The 18794-nt window shown below is 44.8% G+C and overlaps 1 protein-coding gene and 1 long non-coding RNA gene across 2 annotated transcripts; one reads left to right on the top strand and one right to left on the bottom strand.

Moving 5' to 3' along the window:
- Positions 1–1144: 1144 nt before the first annotated feature.
- LOC120663923 (transcription factor MYB3R-1-like) lies at positions 1145–13586 on the bottom strand. Its single transcript, XM_039942873.1, has 12 exons — positions 13326–13586; positions 12533–12774; positions 12388–12442; positions 11868–11925; positions 6665–6759; positions 6402–6505; positions 5963–6091; positions 4064–5753; positions 3548–3753; positions 2616–2694; positions 2090–2302; positions 1145–1510 (listed from the first exon to the last, which is right to left on the bottom strand). Exons 2-12 carry the CDS (start codon positions 12640–12642, stop codon positions 1373–1375), a joined length of 2877 nt encoding a protein of 958 aa, XP_039798807.1. The 5' UTR covers positions 12643–12774; positions 13326–13586; the 3' UTR covers positions 1145–1372.
- On the top strand, positions 2616–5293 carry LOC120663924. Its single transcript, XR_005670655.1, has 3 exons — positions 2616–4545; positions 4629–4686; positions 4756–5293. It is a non-coding gene; the product is annotated as an uncharacterized LOC120663924 (long non-coding RNA).
- Positions 13587–18794: the final 5208 nt, after the last annotated feature.

The following is an 18794-nucleotide window of genomic DNA, read 5'->3' on the forward strand; positions in this document are numbered from 1 at the left end:
CCTCGTCCGCGCCGTGCGGGCGCGTCGTGGATGCGCGCCGCGTGGGCCACCCCGCGCCAGGTGGGCCCGCCCAGCCGCGGAAGTCGGAGGGCCGCTCGGGATCCGCGGGCGCGTTGTTGGGCGAGGAACTGCCCCTGCTGCTCATTGCGCGGAGGCTGTGGAGCGCCGCCAGGTTGCGCATGGACGCCGGAGCCGTGCGCGAGGTCGCGCGCAGGGCACGTGGGACTTGGCGGACCGCGGGCGAGGCCGCGTGCAGGCCGCTCCGTCGTGCGAGACCGTGGGACGCCGGACGCGTGTGGATGGCCACCGCGGTCGTGCGAGCCGAAGCCGCGCGGACCGTCCGCGGTCGCGACGCAAGGTCGCATGAGGGTCGCGGAGGCACCTGGCCGCCGATCCGAGGCCGGGCTGGGCACTCAGGCCGGTGAAGGAGCGTGGACGCGTGGTCCTCATCCTCATCGGAGAAGAGGTAACCAGCAATTGAACAGATAGGGACGTAGGGAGCAATGCAATGTTTCGCCGTCCTTACCTTGATCCGATTGGATTTGAGTAGATTGATTGGCTTCGAACTAAGCTATTCTTTGAAGAAAAAGGTGGAGAATAAGGTGCTGATAACGTGTTAAAATATGAGCAAAGCGAAATGAGATAAGTGTTGTTGCAAAAAGCTAGACTTTTCCATTGATCCTTTGTGTGTGTATATACATGAGCCCCATCAATAGGAGGAATAAAGAAAGCCATAAACCACCCTTAATAGGGGTAGTAAACACCTATTAAGGAGGGTGTAAAAGAGAGAGTAAATAGAGGATGAGAGCATCCTAAATATTTTGTAACAGGTTTATCGTCCTACTGATGACAACCACTCTGACCACGCCACATCCCAAGAGAGACTTGCGTATGGTATGGTTGCGCTGCAAGTGCATAGTTGTGTGTCTTCGTCATGACCGCAAAGGAACATCTTTCTACATTAGCCTAGTTCAGGAGACATTCCCTTCTGGCAACCCTTATTAGAGGCAACCAGCTGCCGAACATATTTCATGCACCAGTTGTTATTTGCTTCCCAATCTCCAAACCCTTACTTTGGAGAGCAGGCATAGACAGAACCAACCAACACAACTATGCGAAGAAGATTTCATAAGACACTCAAAACTTAAATATATACCCTCAAGATATAACTTAATTCAAACAATACATGACTCTAAACATTACACAAACTGTGTTGCCTTTTAGAATTGACTTTCAGAATGCCCAAGTACAAAGAACAAGGGGCTAATGGAATGTGTATATCAAAAAGAGGAGGGTGGGGGTATGGGAACAACAGACATGTACATACTGATCAACAGCATCGGTAAAGTATTCCCAACTCTCCCATAAAGATCTACCGCACATTCATCCGAAGATAAGAGGAACCAACAGGGGAGCTTGCAGATCCTCCTAAAGCGAGGTCCACTTTCTTATCTTCTTTCATCCTCACAGGTGTGGAGCATTCATTGAAATCAAGCACCCGTCCTTCTGCCTGCAGAATAAATTGAATATTGAGCTTTAGAATATACTACCTCTGTCCCAAAATATATGCTTTCCAATCAAAGGAAAATCTATGAACCCTAAATAGCTATGTGGTTTTCTACTTTACCAAATCTCAGTTTCATTTGTCTTCCCCATAAGTGAAGGTATAATAATGAGAAAACCTATAATCTAAGCCACATGAATTCAGCCAATGACCTGATTGATTCCCTGTCCACTAGAATTTAATGCATGCAAAACTAAGGTGTAAACAGTGAATGGTTGCATCTGGGTAATGCATTGGTTACTTCATACCTGCAAATCTCAACTTAGAAATTTGTGTGCAACCATCAAAGTATTCAATTACACGATGTGAAAATAAAGGAATACATGAAGAAAGCAAAAGGACAGGTGATTATAGGAGGTTCAAAGATTTCTCCCTTTATTTGTTCTGATTTTAACCTAGAGGAATTCAAGTTTCTGATCAGTTTAAGGCTCAAAGCAAAAGCAATAGGTTCTAAGCAATAGTGTATTCTGAAGATTTCGATTTAGCAATCATGAGAATAGCAAGTACGGTAGGGAGCTTACATACCATGGGTTTGGATGGAGGTTTGCTTGTTCCAACTTCGTTCTTCCAAGCTGTATTTTCTTTGTCATTGTTTTCCTTGCAGTGTCGCTTCCATGGGCTACCACTTGCCAGAACCTCATGCGCTTCCTCCAAAGCAGCAGCACTCTGCTCATTAATCTGCTTCACCAATCCTAAGGCATCAAAAGCTCTGCTTGCTGGGCTCATGAAGTATGCATCCTGAAAGAATGATACAAAATGAAGCAGTCAGCTTGGTGTGATAAATAATAATATTTTCAAGCACAAAGTTACTAGTCCAGACAGTATGGTCCTTCCTCGGAGGCATAGGCGCATAGCAAGTTAAAAATACAAGATTAAAATCACACACAAAATTCAGTTTCAAAAATATTGGTGTACTGCTTGCCATGAAACATGAACTTAACAATGATTGGAAGAGAATATTTATATGGAATCCTTGAGCTATAGAATTTATTTCACATTGAAAATTTCAAAAGCTTTACCTCATCCAAAAAGTCCCTAAAGAAATCATTACCTGGAATGGTGTGAAGAAAGGAGACTTCCATGCAGAAGGAGATTCTAAGCCTCTTTTAATACCTGGAGTATCAGCCAATCTGACAAAAACAGCTAATGAGGATCATTATTGTATGTGCAAAATCGTGAAGTCTGTACTCATATTATCATGGATGATTCATGATTGACATTGTCATAAGCAGTGTTACCCTAAATGTTTAAACAGAGTAAACGGTCATAGCTATTTATTCGGCTAAATGGTCATTTAAACAGACTAAATGGTGATTAAACGGGGTAAACGGCTGATTAAACGGATACGGTAAGCCATTGTGTAGCGTGTACACAACGTGTACACAGGCTAAACGGCCGTGTACGCGAACAGTGGTCACAAGATAATTTAAAATTCAAATGTAAATTTTACTCTATAATGGCTTTGATAGTTTACTTTGCAGTAATAAGTACCAACAACTGAACGGATTGTAAAATGTGATCAATAAATTAACCTCAGAACAATGGATTTAATTCTGAAAATAAATTTCAGTACAGCATGCTAAAATCTAGATTAATAGGGAAATTTAATAGGTGACTTGATCACGAGGAAATTCTGATTTGAGCTGCCTTAAATAAATCATGAAGCACTTCGCTTGGAATTTCCCTTAGAGTTTACACCAGGTTAAACAGTGCTGCGGCTCTATCCAAGTTGGGGAATATTCACACAATTAACTGCAATTTGTATAAATCAGGAGAAAAAGTAACAAGCGGTTTTGCTGTACTGGGGAGAATCACATGGTTCATGCTGGTACCCCACAAAACTGAGCAAAAATTTCAAAGAGCATTGATGGTTTGATTTGCAACTACCAGCTGCAAATACTAATAGCGTAACTTCAGGATTCGTGAATCAAACATTCATGGAAACTTCGCACTAAGCAAAACATAGAAGAGAATCCAACTTACATGTTCACATACTCGTAATCTGCATCAATGCAGGGTATAGATTTCTCAACGAGAAGTTCAGATGGCTTTGATCTAGAAAATATTATATCTTTAGAGTTAGACCAAGCCTTTGCACTGGTATTTAGCCTCTGACTTTCATAATTTGGACCATGCTTAGGTGTATTGAGGTTGTTGACACTGCTATCAGTAAGAATCCCTGCAGAATGCTGCATTAAACAATACATAGAAGAACAGGATAAGACAACAAATGCAAAGATACATGATTGCAAGTTATATTTCAAGATTAAGACTAAGTGCTTTCAGTTTAAGAAACTTTATTACTAAATTGATTTGGCAAGGTGGACCTCCAATAGAGGAAATCCATCACTCATCAAGCCTATGACTTTTAATGTTTTATCATTGAATAAACTAATATTGAGTATAAATAGACAACTAGTAGACTGAAAGTACGTACTAAACTGTTTGTGGAATCACTGTTCACAGTGGAACATCTCTTCCTTCTGTGAAATGGTTTACCTTTGCATTGCCTTCATGTTCTCCCTGATCAGTAATTTGATTTAAATTTTCTATGTTTTCTTGAGAAAGCTTGAGCTTCTTTTGAAATGCAGTTTTCCTTGTCGGTGAAACTAAATCAACAAAATCATCAGGAGTATCCATGAAAGATTTCCCAATTCTTGTAGAGGACATGACTGACCTCCCACAATCCTTTTCAGTATTCAATCTCTTTTCATTTCTTATATCAGGACTTGGAGATGAGAGATCCCTTGGCCGTTTTTTCATTATGGATGGGGTGCACACAAAACTTTTGGCAGCATTTTTTAGCACAGCATCAGGACTACCATCACGAGTAGGGGAGCCCCACAATCTTACTGGGGTAGGGAAATTCAAGGATGACCTCATCAACTCTCGAATGCCAAGAGGACTGTATTCTGGGAGATCACTAGAGGTTACAAGCTCGCAGCTGACAAAGGGAACTTCAAAACTTGCAAAGCAAGGAGGTTCATAGCATAAAGCTCCAGCATTCTCCTTTTCTCTTAATACAGAGTCACCATGACTTGATAGTGCTTCTTTTCCAATGTAGGTTGTAGGCTCCAAACATGATTGTTCAAGATCAACCAGCTGTTTCTTTTCAGAATCTGGTATGCTGTCTATTGGTTCAGAAGTCCTGTTTCTGTCACCTTCTCTGCTAATATATGAACTTTGATCAGGATCACCTGAAGAATTGTGGCATGTTTTAATCTCCAAATCTTGGTGAGAAACAGGATAGCGACTCGTCTCAAATTTGACATCAGATGCATTGGAAGCGCCATCTGAAGAAATGAAGGATGGTGGCAATGATGTTACAGAACTCTGATAATACAAAGGGTCGCCCATCATTGTTGCAGGTTCAGATGTCTGCAATGATGGATAAAGTGGTGCTGAAAAGTTGCTTGCAGCTTCAGAAGGATGTGAAATTGGTTGAATGGAAGTATTCTGCCACTGTTCAGACTGGAAACAATCCCCATTTTTTACGCCCACTTCACACATCATATTTATGTTATTCTCACATCCAGGAACACTAGGTAAGATGGAAACACATGGTGTTACAGCATATGGTATCAAAGATACCCCATCATTTTCTGAACTATGCATAATCTGTGTGTCCTGAAATTGACCTGTAAGCTCATTGGATGCCTGGCTATCTGTTATCACAAAATTGTTTGGCACTTCATCTATGTCAACATGCAAATCCATTCCTTGAGAAAACTCTTGCTGCAACTGCAAGTGTTTATCCAAATCCATTCCTTGAGATAAATCGTCCTGGAAGTGTTTATCTTGATCCATGTCAGAAGTGGATAACTGATGATGCATCTCAGGTAATGCAGAAGCAGCATTGTCAGCATTAGTGCCATCCTGACACAATGATTCATGCACGTTTAAATGAGATCCCAGAGCCACATCAGTTTGCTCCTCCTGAGAGCAAGAACCCTTGGCAAACGATGATTGACTTAAGTCTGTCGAATCTTCCACCTCCCGGAAAACATTTAGACCACTGTCTTCACTAATTTGGTTGGTCGTTGCAGATGAAGAATCAACACTTAAACCACAAGTAGTGTATTCAATAGGTGCTAGGCCCTGCAATTGAGCCAGTAAACCAGATGCTCTGTATGAATCAATTTTCTTCTTCACCGAGCTGTGCCAATGATTTTTTATTGCATTGTCTGTCCTGATAGGATATATACAAACTTGCTCATCAATTTCTTTGTAGGCTGATTTAGTGATGTACTTGTTAATAAGTAATCAAAAAATATATCAGGCTGTTACACTGTCATATTGCAATGGGTATCACGAATCCCTAGAATATTATGTTTTTTTCCAGTTGACAAGATCTAGTACTCTGTTTAGTTTAAAGAAGATGAGGGGAAAAATCTTTACCTTCCTGGTAAAAACTTTGTCAGTTCAGCCCATTTGTTTCCATAGGTTTGATGAGCATGGATGAGCTTGATTTCCTCTTCTTGTGTCCAAGCGTCCTTATTGATCCCTGGATTAAGATGGTTGTGCCATCTAAATAAAGATATCATACCAGAATGTTTCATATGTCAGTATTTATCTCCAAATCAATGTGGTTTGTTTGATTGCAGCTAACTATCAGTTTGATGATCATGAGAAGTGTGGACACGATAGCTTTACTATTCTATTTGTAATTTTACAAAAGGAAATTTTCCTCTAGTTAGCGAGGTACTCCGGTCAAATGCTCAAAAACATGACTCCTATTTTTCCATAGAAGCTAGACCAGAAACAAATAAATATTGACGCAGCACATATGTTAGTAAATTCAGGAGCTGATACTACACAGGTACTTTTTATGCCATACCTTTCTCGACATTGCTTTCCAATCCGTCCAGGCAGAGCTTGGGCAATGGTTGACCATTTCTTCGGCCCAAGTTTGTTTACCATCTGAATAATGATCTCATCTTCCTGAAAATAAAATAATAAAATAATCATCAGGCATGTAATACAATTCAGTAAATTAACCTAAGATGGGATAGTTAGTTTATTTTAAGAAAAGTGGAAGGGATAGTTAGTTTATTTTAAGAAAAGTGAAACAAACCCGAAATGAAAAACTGTAGAACTTACTTCTTTGGACCATGGCCCTTTAACAAGTTCAGGGTTCAAAACCTTCTGCCACCTATGCAAACATTGAACATCGGTCCTACCTGGAAAGCATTCAGCTGGAAAAAAGGTAGTTCATCAAGCACTAGTCTCAGATAAACACATGAAAAGATTCAGATTGATATGCAAGGGGAAAAGGATGGGGTAGTAGCATGAAAGGTGAGTCACATTACTGTAAGCAATTAAGCTTGCAATACCATCAATGACATGAGCAGAAATGATATAACCACAAAATTCAAAGAGTTTGTAGATGATGTCAATTTCTTGAAGTAGCTCGGTGGTAAATGAAGTAACACAATAACAACAATTTTTTTAAAAAAAATGTAGCATGTACACATCTATGATCATCAGGATTTCATATCGCAGGTTCAAATTATTACATTATAAACATTAACGAGAGGGCCATATCTAGTTTAGTTCTGTATTTGGTGCTAAAGTCCTAACACTTCTACCCGCAGCATCAAACTAAGTTAAATGTTCTAAAGAAATGTGGTACTATAAGCCATAATACGACATTCTCTTTTTGTTAGAGGAGTCAAGGGCCTATTGGGCCTTAGCCCATTAGGGTTAATTAGTTGCTTGCTTAGGGGCAAAGTCAAACCTCTCTATATAAGGAGAGCAGATGTATCAATCTAATCAAGCAAGAGATTAGAAGAAAAACCCTTCTCTCTTGCCGGCCGTGGCCAAAGCCCCGCGGCCGGCCTTCTAGCGCCCCACCAACCCTAGCCGCCGTTGTAGCTCCGCGGTACTGTAGCACAGCAGCCCCTCTCTTCCTCCCCAATCCCTCGATCCAACAACAACTATAACAATTTGATATCAGAGATCAGGCCCCGATCTGCCCACTCTGCTGCCCCTGCTGCGCTGTCCATGTTCCCCACCATGGCGGCCATGTCTGGCCCTGGTTCACCCGCTGCGCCCACGAGCGCTCTCAACGCATTGACGGCGGCCGTCTACAGCATGCAGCGCCAGATGGAAGACTGAAAGCATCTAGGCCCCTAATTCGAGTTTTGATAATTAATGACAATGGTTTGTGGATTAACAATTTCATTTGAGATAATGAGCATAGGTTGATCCATGGATGAAAGGGATTTGATTGTGATCGTATGACGTTTTGGAGATGATGTGCAAAGCTCGGGCTCAAGGCAAAGGTATCAAATAGGGCTTTTGCATTTTACCGGTCATAAGGCGTTTAGTGGATGAAAAATGACTTGATTTGTTGGATAGATAGCCGTACTATCAAGAGAGATCGTGTACTCGTGATTGACGGGTCTCTAGTGCCATTTTGCTCAAAATTTCTAGATGCATGCATGAAGGCAAACGACGTTTTGAAAAGTTTGAAAAAGGGAACAAGTTTGAGTGGTGACTGCCTAAGTGCGGACAGTCCGCCCCTGGGACGCGGACGGTCCGCCATACAATTTGAAAATTGTACCAGAGAGGTTGTTTGTCTCTGACGGGCTTGATATATGACGTGCGGACGGTCCGGCCCAGGCGGGCGGACGGTCCGGCCCAGGCGGGCGGACGGTCCGGCCCAGGCGGGCGGACGGTCCGGCCCAGGCGGGCGGACGGTCCGCCCCTCTAACTCTGTTCTTGTCCAGAGACTTGTTGCGCTGATAGCTTGAACGGCGGACTGTCCGCTCCTGGGGCGCGGACGGTCCGCCGGTCATTTTGGAAAGTGACCAGAGACAGTAGTTTGGAACTTATAACTGCGGACGGTCCACCCGTAAGGCGCGGACAGTCCGCCAGGGCTCCAACAGCTAGTTCTGACATACAATCATTGCACTCTGACTCACTGGTTTTTAAGGGCGGACGGTTCGGTTTTTGAATCGCGGACGGTCCGCGATTACGCAAAAAAGAGTGTAACGGCTAGTTTTTTAGGGGATGTCTATATATACCCAATGCCCGCCCATTGGGAGGCTCTCTTGGCCATTTGGACTGCATATTTGACTCTTTAGAGCTGAGTCATCCCTCTCTCACACATTCTTATTTAGAGATTGCATACCTAAGAGTGTGAGAGCATCATAGTTCATTGCATCAAGTGTTTGAGCTTTGTGACACTGGGAAAACTTCAAGCAAGCATCATCGACTTGTTACTCTTTGGAGTTGCCGCTCCCTAGACGGCTTGGATAAGTGGATTTCGTGGAGCACCTCCAAGGAGATTGTTGAGGAGCCCCGATTTCGGTTGTGAGAGGTCTTGTGCTCACCTCACCGGAGTGGTGAAGAGCAACTCTAGTGGAATCGAGGTGTGGAGCAGTTCTTTGATTCAAGCTGGCTTAAGATCAAGAGAGTTCTTAATAGAGGAACGGTTGATTCTTGGAATCCACCTCAACGTGGATTAGGAGTGACCGGCAAGTCATCGACACCACGGGATAAATTATTATGTCAAGCTCGGTTATCTCTCTTGCTTATCTTGCTTAGTGCATTTACTTTAAGCAAGTTACTCTCCTAGAGCTTAAATTTCATCTTGTCATCTTAGGTTGCAAACCCAAACTAGAGGTAGTAGTAGTAAGACATAGGGTTCTCTTGTTTTATTAATTAAATCTATCTAGTGTTTGTGGTTTTAGTTTTAAACCGCCTATTCACCCCCCTCTAGTCGTTGTTCTTGATCCTACAAAGACCTCTCAGCGCGTCTGGCGGCACTCGCAGGCAGGCCATCACCCTCCACGCAGCCATGGGTCGGGGACATCCCGCCTTTTCAGGCGGCAGTTTCGGTCATCCCGGAGAGCTTCTCCGCGCTGCGGGTCCTTCCTGCGAGTTCGGTGCTCGTCTCCTTCCCGCAATCGGCCAGCTGGCTACCGCCAGTTCTTCCTCGCGGGACGCCGGGGTATAGCATGGCTATGTTCCCCGCCTACTTCACCACCGCTCCGCCGCCTGGCCCCAGCCATCCGCGGCCATCATGGTCGCGCCAGCAGCCACGGCGGCCACCACCACGCCGCCGCCGGCCGCATTTCCGTCGTTCACCGCCCCCCCAGCCCCGTGCCAACACAGTAGCACTGCGAGGGCATCTTCTACGGGGGCGTGAATGGCATCCAGGCAGCGGTGGCGCAGCTGCAGGCAACGGCGAGCTGCTGGCGTCCAGTTGTCCCTGCAGGCTCAGAAACATGGATACGTGGGGGTACCACCGTATCCCGTATCCAATACGTATCGGATACAGATACGCCACGGATACACCGGGGATACGTATCCAATCCGTATCGGCGTATTGGGCTGTATTGGGCCTGGAAACTTAAGATTGGATACGTATCTGTGTGTGATACGGCCTAGTAGCCCAACTCCATGGAGGGGCTGGGAGATGGCGCGTGAAGGCTGGGAGGCTGCCGGAGGGGGGGGGCGACGATGTCGCGGCGCCCTCTGCGCGAGATCGAGGGGAGGATGGGGGCGGCGCGGCGAGCCGGCGGGTCCCCGACGAGCTCCTCCCCGCCCGCGCTCGATCTGCCGCCGCCCGCACTCGATCCGCCGCCGGGAGAGAGAGGGAGGGAGGGAGCAGCGGCGCAGGCAGGAGCAGCGGAGAGGGTGGGGCTGGCCGGAGAGGGAGGGGCCGGTCGGAGAGGGGCTCCTCTCGCCTTCACCATCAGGGAGGGTGGGAGAGAAGACAGAGAGATACGGTGAGGGAGAGATGGGGAGAGATGCGGCTGGACAGGGAGGTGTGTAGATATTAGATAAGGCTTGGGGTTTTCTGTTTTGCCCCTTTTCTTTTTTGATAATTATATTTTAGTCCCTACAGCTTCTATTTCCCAACATTTTAATCTCTAGAGCCCCTTTATCTACTTGTGTGATTATTTACTTCACATTAAAGTAAAATGCCCACTCTGTTCTATGTGTTTTAACTGTTGTTCTTTGTATCTGTGTGTGGCTATTTAATATGCATTGTTATCTATTTATTTAAATTTTTTTAGGTGAAACATATCCGCGTATCGGGTTTTTTTGAAAAATGACGTATCCGCGTATCCGTATCCTCCCGATATCGATACACGTATCCGTATTCGTGCTGCTTAGCCTGCAGCAGTAGTCTTGCCGCCGCTCGGGAAGACGAAGGCGTTTGCGCGAGAGGATGTCTGCCATGTGTCTGCGGCGGTGCGGCTGCAAGCTGCAGCACGCGGCCTCCTAGCGCGGCGTCGCCTGCAGGAGATGCGCGGGCAGATGCACGAGGCGGCCTTGACGACGGTCAACCTCGGCAAAGGAGGGCGTGTCCTTGTTCCGTCGAACGGCCGCCAGCAATCACGCCGATCTGCTGTTGTCTTCATGTGCGAGCAGGGTGTCGTTTCCGCAGTCGGCAAACTCCAACTCTGCGACAGCGGCGGTAGGGGAGGCAGTTTCCTCTTTCACCGACGGAACGCACTGTCTAGCGCCACCGCTTTCCGCTTCCGGCCACCGCGAGGACGTCTCCGCTGGTCGCCGTCCCGATTAATTCCAGGTGGCCGTACCTATGCACCCATCTCATTCCGATGGTCTCCATGGGATCCAGGCGGCTACAGACATGCAGGTCCAGCACGCGGAGGGTGTCCGTCGTATCTTTAGGAGTCAAAAATAAAGAGTCGCAGTTTATTTAGAATAAGCCGAGATGTAAAAGGCTTGTTCTTAGATGTTTGGTTTGCGTCTAGTGGAGTTATCGTTAGGTTGCAGCTCGAGGACGAGCTGCATGTCCGGGTGGGGAGTAGTGTTAGAGCAGTCAAGGGCCTATTGGGCCTTAGCCCATTAGGGTTAATTAGTTGCTTGCTTAGGGGCAAAGTCAAACCTCTCTATATAAGGAGAGGAGATGTATCAATCTAATCAAGCAAGTGATTAGAAGAAAAACTCTTCTCTATTGCCGGCCGTGGGCAAAGCCCCGCGGCCGGCCTTCTAGCGCCCCACCAACCCTAGCCGAAGCCGTAGTACTGCTGTGAACAGTACCCACGGTACTGTAGCTCCGTGGGTACTGTAGCACAGCAGCCCCTCTCTTCCTCCCCAATCCCTCGATCCAACAACAATCATAACACTTTTTTATATATTTGGACTTGTGATGCAGATTACAAGCAAATAACAAGATGCATGTTAGCAAACCAAGTGAAGTGTCATTCTATACGGTCAATTTACATTTGGATATCTTACACTTCAAAAAGAAATCTGCAATCTGTAATACACAAATTGAGAAAAGAGAGTATATCAACTTTGCATGAGCTAAAGAAATTACCTATCTTTTTCCAATTTTTCCCTTTGTAAGTTTCAACAGCTTTGCGAAGTATGTCATCCTACAATTGAGTAGCATATGTGCCCATTAGACCACACCAGTAGATAGACAAAATATGGTCTAACCACATATAAGGTCATCTTCAACACAATAACACAGTGCAATGCTTAGCATATAAAAAGAACAACATCAAATAAATCTTCAATTTCTGTTGTATGTGTGTCACTGAACATGTCTATAATGTTTATTGCAAATGAAAATAAAATACAGAAAGGGGATCGATCAGAACAGTAATCCCTACCTATTATCAACTATTAATGTCTGGTGAGAAGTTCTATATCTGTATGCTACTTATCTGCTCTATGTACAGGTATAAATTATCTTACAAACATTAAGTGTTCAGCATAGGATTCCTCAAAGCTACCTAAGATAGGCTAGTTACCTCACTATTTAAACTATTTTATTAAGAAAGCATGATAATAAGCGAGCTTGGGAGGCCAGACCGCCAGAGTGCTAATTTTACCTCTTCTGCAGTCCAGTTTCCCTTCGATGAGCGGCGTGCTGGACCAGTTATCCTCCTGAAGCATGAGATAAATGTATAAGAAGGAATACACGTAATGTAAAAGTAAAACCAGATCGGCAGTTCTAATAAGTGGATGAACATATACCCATTGGGCAATCGCCCCTTTCGAGGTTCTCTTCTGACTCCTTCATCAGGAGGAACATCAGGAGCTGAAGCCTCTGTGCCCTTCGAAGTCATCAGCCCTTCACTCGTCATTGTAAGTGAAGACTGAAACCTCAATCCCCACTTGTAGTGAATGCAAGGGAAGGGCCGAAAGAATCATCACAATGTCAGGCCCCTCTTAAGGTCTACAAGGAGTTTTTGCGCTGGGGGAGAAGTGGTCATGGTCTGCCAAGAGGAGAAAAGGAACAAAATTTAGACAAGAAGTATGAATACTCGAAATTATAACAACAGAAACACACAATTCTGAAGTTATGGTGAAACATCGTGATTTTGCCAAGACAGACAGGCAATCAAAGCTAACCACAAGGTATTAACTCTTTTACAGTGAAAATTTAACAAATCCGAAATTGTTCTAGATTTGAGAATTCTAGAGCACAGACGAGATAAGCATCACTATGCAGCAGCAACCTTTCGAAATTCCCGACATCCTCCCAGTCCTCACACGGAACCAATCCCTCTAAGGCTCTGCTGGCGCACCACCGGCGCTATCGCCACTGCGCAACCCCACACTCCCAAACCAAATCGTCATGGCAAACCCCCATCACCCAGTCCGATTCCTCTATGGCGGCTCCAGAAGGAACCCGTCTCTTACCCCAACCTCGCCACCCCTTCCGCCGCCGCGCCGAGCACGAAGCCGGGCATCAGAACGCCGCGCCGCCGGTGGCCTCGGGCGCAATCGGATTGAGGGAGCGGGGAGGCGAGAAGAGAAGCCTCACCTCTCCCGGGGCGCGGCGCATCCGCTCCGCTACAGCGGCGACAGAACCGCGCCGCCACCCCGATCCGGCCGCCGCCGCGGTGCTCCGAAATCTCGAATCGCGCAGGCCAAAGGCGAGGCCTTTTCCACCCAATTTTTAATGGGGAAAAATGGTCTTGCGGCCCTTGCTTCTCCGGGCTTCGCTTTGCTTGGGATGTTTCAAATTTCGGACGCTGCCAACGGACGGGGAACGAACGTACGGTTCCTCCGGTCGGAGCGAACCGCGTAAAAGAGTCGCATCGGATACTGTAACATACTATAATAATTTTCATTTATTTATGGTAAATATTATTGTACTATAGACTAACTAAGCTCAAAAGCTCGTCTCGCAACGTATATCAAAACTATGCAATTAATTTTTTTATTTACCTACATTTAGTACTTCATGCATGAGACTAAAGATTTGATGTGATAGATGAATAGTGAAGTTTGGAGAGAAAGATTTTACAACTAAACACAGCCCAGGGTGTATTTAGTTGGAGAAAAAGTTTGGATTTGAGTACTGTAGCATGTTTCGTTGTTATTTGTTATTTGATAATGAATGTCCAATCGTGAATTAATTAATATTGTTAGATTCATCTCGTGGGAATCAGTCAGACTGTGTAATTAGTTATTTCTTTTAACTACATTTAATATTTTATATATGTATCTAAAATTGGATGTGTCAGATACCGTAGAAAAAAAATTGGAAACTAAACGGGCCTCAAGTAGCCATCTTACCGCACGCGAGCGACGGAGCAATGACTGTTCCCCAGCGTTTAGTTGTTTTTTAAAAAAAACTACAGAGCGTTCAGTTTAGATGAGCCATTGTGCGATGAAACAGGTGCATTCCAACCGTTCAAGTGGTGACATTCCCGAAAGAACACAATCTGGGAAAACCGGACGTTCAGTTTAGATGAGCCATTGTGCGATGAAATGTGTGTATTCCAGCCGTTCAAGTGGTGGCATTCTCGAAAGAACACAATCTGAAACAACCGGACAGAGCGCTGTTCGGTTGGACTGAAGTGGCTTGGCTTGTGGCTGATTTCACACTGTAGCTACAGTAGCTTTGCGTGCCAACGGTCACAATATGATTCTGTGCAGCAGTCATCCGCTCAGCCAAAGCCGTCCGTCCGAACAGGGCAGCTTTGGCTAGACGGATCATAGGGCCAGCTTGTGACTGTTGTCACATAAGACTACAATAGCTACAGTGCGAAATCAACCGCGAAGGTATGCCCACACAGTTGATTTACGATAGCTTCCCCTAGACATGTACAAGAGATGAACAATACAGCATCCGCAAAGGTCGGAACGGTGGTCATGTTCTTGGTGACTATGTCTTCAATTCTGCAGCGCTACATGAAACATCGGACTGGGCGCTGCTTGACGCGTTCAGCAACTGCCGCACCGAGTTAGCGGCGCGCAGGCACCGCCACGGCGGAATCGTTGAAGGATGTAGTAGAACTGTGAGGAGCGTAAAGGATCTAGAAGTAGCGGCTAGATGGGTGAGATCCGGAGGATAGAGCGGGATCCATCGCTGCGGTGCAAATGGAGCTCACCGGCGGCGGTAGGGGCTCTCGTCGTCTCCTCTAGGCATCAAATATTTGCAAAACATTCTTTGATTTGGATCGTGATTAATAGTCACCGTCCAAATCAGAAATCCATTTGTAACTTTTAGGATTATTTATTTTCATTAAGCTCCTCTGGTTCGGATCGCGATTCAAAATTAGGGTTTTTTTATAAATATCCAATCCAATACTTACAAAACACCCCTCATTTCAATATCAATTGTGGATCGACATCCATCTCCACAGATAGTAAAAATGGCCGTTTCGCATGGGTCTAGCTGGAGCGATGCGAGATGCATGCACGGCGTGAGGGGGAAAAGGCTGGGCACACCCACTGGACAGGGAACCAATTACCATCTGGAGATAGCTTAGCATAGCAACCAATCTACATTCCCTGAGCCAAGCTCGGTTCCTACGAGAACCAATCACACCCTGAATACCCTGACGACAATGGCCGCAACACAAATGAAGCTGTTCCAACTGAAGAAGACAGAGGCGACGACATAGTCAACAACCCATGGAGAAGGGACGATCATGATCCCTCTTCGGCATTCCATTACCATCCACAACTACTGCTGTTACTTTTCATGCCGTTTGCAACACTCTGTAACAGCCGAATGGGCAGCTTCTGCCATATTGGGCAATAAAGCCGAGAAACACTTGAGAAGCAAGTACTCTGTCCGTCCATAAAGAACACAACTCTTGCTTGCCGAGAAGTTAAACAATTTCAAGTTTTATTAAATTTATATAATAAATTATGAATGTTTATTCTTTAAATAGATGAAAATATATTCCATAGGTAATCTATTGATACTTATTTTGCACTATAAATATAAGTATTATTTTATATAAATTTAGTCAAACTCGAATAGTTTGACTCCTTGAGGAGCAAGAGTTGTATTTTTTTTTACGGAGAAGTAAGAAAGAGAAAACTAGTTCTTAGAGCACCTATTATGATGGATTGGAAGCGGCGGTATCCAACATGAAGGAAAGAGAAAACAGGAGAGAATGGAGCGAGTGTTTGGTGATGTGACGGGAAAAAGTTTGGTGATGTGACGGCAAAAAGTGGTCGAAGAACATTGTGGCGCCGTTTAGTTTCCAAAAATTTTCACCTTCTTTTTGAACATATGTATGAAGCACTAAATGTAATTAAATAATAAAACTAATTACACAATTAGGATGTACACGACAAGACGAATCTTTCGAGCATAATTAGTATATGATTAGCCATAAGTGCTACAGTAACCCACATGTGTTAATGATGCGGTCAAAGGCCTCAAAAGATTCGTCTCGCGGTTTCCAAGTGAGTTCTGAAATTAGTTTTTTAATTAGTGTCCGAAAAACCCTCCCGACATCTGGTCAAAGTGTCGATTTGACATTCAAAAATTTTTGTTTTTGGAACTAAACGGGTTCTGTGTTGTTCGTTTCTCGATTTCTCATTGGCTCCCAAGCCTGCAAGTTGATGTCCTGAGGACAGAGAAGACCAGGAGAGAGAGTGCTACGTGCTGTCCCTGCCAAGCCATTTCGCTAGCAGCGGGCCAAATCATGGCTCTTGCTCTTAGAATCGGGGATCGTCTTGGTGTCTCCGTGGATTTATCCTCGGAGAGGTGCTAGGGCTCTTGTGTGCGCGCGTGGATGCGTGTGCGTGTGTGAAGGCGCGTCTTCACACTTCTCGGCAGCGCATCGAGTCATGTTTGGTTTGTGAGTAGCACATGTAGCACAAACTTGATCAATAATTAGAGGTATTAAATAAATACAGTTTACAAAACTAATTTCACAACCCCTGTGCTACTTCGCGAGACAAATCTAATGAGGCCTTTGACCGCACGATTAGAGGTTGATTACTGTAGCATTATTGTAGCCAATCATTGATTAATTACCGTCATTAGATTCGTTGTGAAAAATTACACCTATCGGTGAAAATTTTTTGCAAATAAACTTCGTTTAGTAGTTCATGCACGCAAGATTCTTTTTGTAGCGTGAGTAGTTTGGATAAACCAAACAGGGCCTGTTTGAGTGTGTGCGGTCGACACAGGTGGTCAAATTGAGTACTTATATGACGGGCTAGAGCTCCTAGCATCTTTAAAAAAACAAAAAAAAAGATTTGGTAGATCAAGCTCTGATCTCTCATCTGTATCCGGCGAAATCTACCATATTAATGCTAGGCCCGGTTTAGATGCAAAAGTCAAAATTCGAAAACTATCAAATCAAATGTGTGCGGCATATGTATAGAGTATTAAATCTAAACGAAATAAAATACTAATACTAATTGCATAGTTTGCCTGTAAATTACGAGACGAATCTAATCATCCTAATTAGGTCATGATTAGACACTAAAGTGCTATAGTAATTGCTACAGTAAATATATACTGATGATGTATTAATTAGTCTTAATAAATTCATTTCGTAGTTTATTGATGGTTCCATAATTAGTTTTATGATTAATCTATATTTAATACTTTAAATGTGAAAAAATTTCCATTCAAAGATTTTACACGATCCATCTAAACAAGCCCACTACCATGTCTAAGGCCATGTTTGGATAAAACCATTAAAACTTTTGCAAAAAAAGACGAATGCATGCATGAAGTACTAAACAAAGTTTATTTGCAAAACCCTTTTAGGAATGTGTGTAATTTTTCGAGACGAATCTAATGAGCCAAGTTTCATCATTATTGGCTACAGTGATGCTACAGTAACCGCGCTCAATCATCCTCTAATCATGCGGTCAAAGACCTCATTAGTTAGAGCAACTGCTACAATACCACAGTTGTGGAGGTAATTTTATAATTAGACTTTATTTAATACCACTAATTAGTAGTCAAAGCATCGTTTCTCTCTCATCAAAACTTTTCCACCCTTCATCCAAACACGGCCTAAACTCCTACTTGCGCGATCTGCTCTTGCTGCGTTTCCTCGTTCCTTGTCGGATCATCTTCAGGATCTGACAAGTTGATATCAGAGCTCGGCGTTCTTCTTTCGTCGAAATGTTCAAAGTAGCCAAGCTATTGCAGTTATGCTGAAAAGATTTGTACTCACGAGTTGCATCACAGAAAACATTATACCCCCCCCTTCTCCTCTCTTTTTTCTGTTTTCGCAGAGGTAGAATTTTGTCAACTTAAACTGCCGGCCAACAAACACTGAACATATCCAAGGAGAAGGGGGTGTTTAGTTTCCAAAAAAAATTCTACAATATCCATCATATCGAATATTTAGACACATATATGAAATATTAAATGCACTTGAAAAAATAACTAATTACACAATTTAACTGATTAGAACGAGATGTATCTTTTAAGCCTAATTAATCAATAATTGAATTAATTATCAAATAACAACAAAACAAAATGTGCTACTGTATCTAAACCCAAACTTTTCCACCACCTAAACACCCCTGCCACACCGGCGTTTGCTGGCCGTAGCGCGCGCAGCGGATCCCGACGCGGTTACCAGACCGCGTGGAGCGAACAGGAGGCGCCGCCAGCCAATGGACGCAAACCCGCCCGCAGGGACGATGCGATGCGGTCGGCGCACGCCTCCACCACCACGCACGCATCCCTGCCACGCGTGGCCCACGCCGCCGCTCCATGGCGGGCCCCGCGGGTCAGCCGGACTCGCCCGCCCACGTGTCCGCGCCCGCGGTGCCGGGCTGCCTTTTGTCCCGGCCTCACTTTCCTTCTCCGGACAATCCTGTCACGAGGGGTCTCGAGCCCCTCGCCCCCTCCAAACCGGACCCGTCTCCGGCGTCAGTGACAGGTGGGTCCCGGTTGCGCGACGGGTTCGCACGGGCCCACGGGTCCGTGGCGCACGCCGCGGATGCGAACGTGCGCGTAGCTTCGCCGCGACGTGCACGGATAAAGAAGCAGGAGTCCCCCCCGGAGACG

The sequence above is a fragment of the Panicum virgatum genome, chromosome 3N (assembly GCF_016808335.1).
Source record: "Panicum virgatum strain AP13 chromosome 3N, P.virgatum_v5, whole genome shotgun sequence".
NCBI classification, from domain to species: domain Eukaryota; kingdom Viridiplantae; phylum Streptophyta; class Magnoliopsida; order Poales; family Poaceae; genus Panicum; species Panicum virgatum.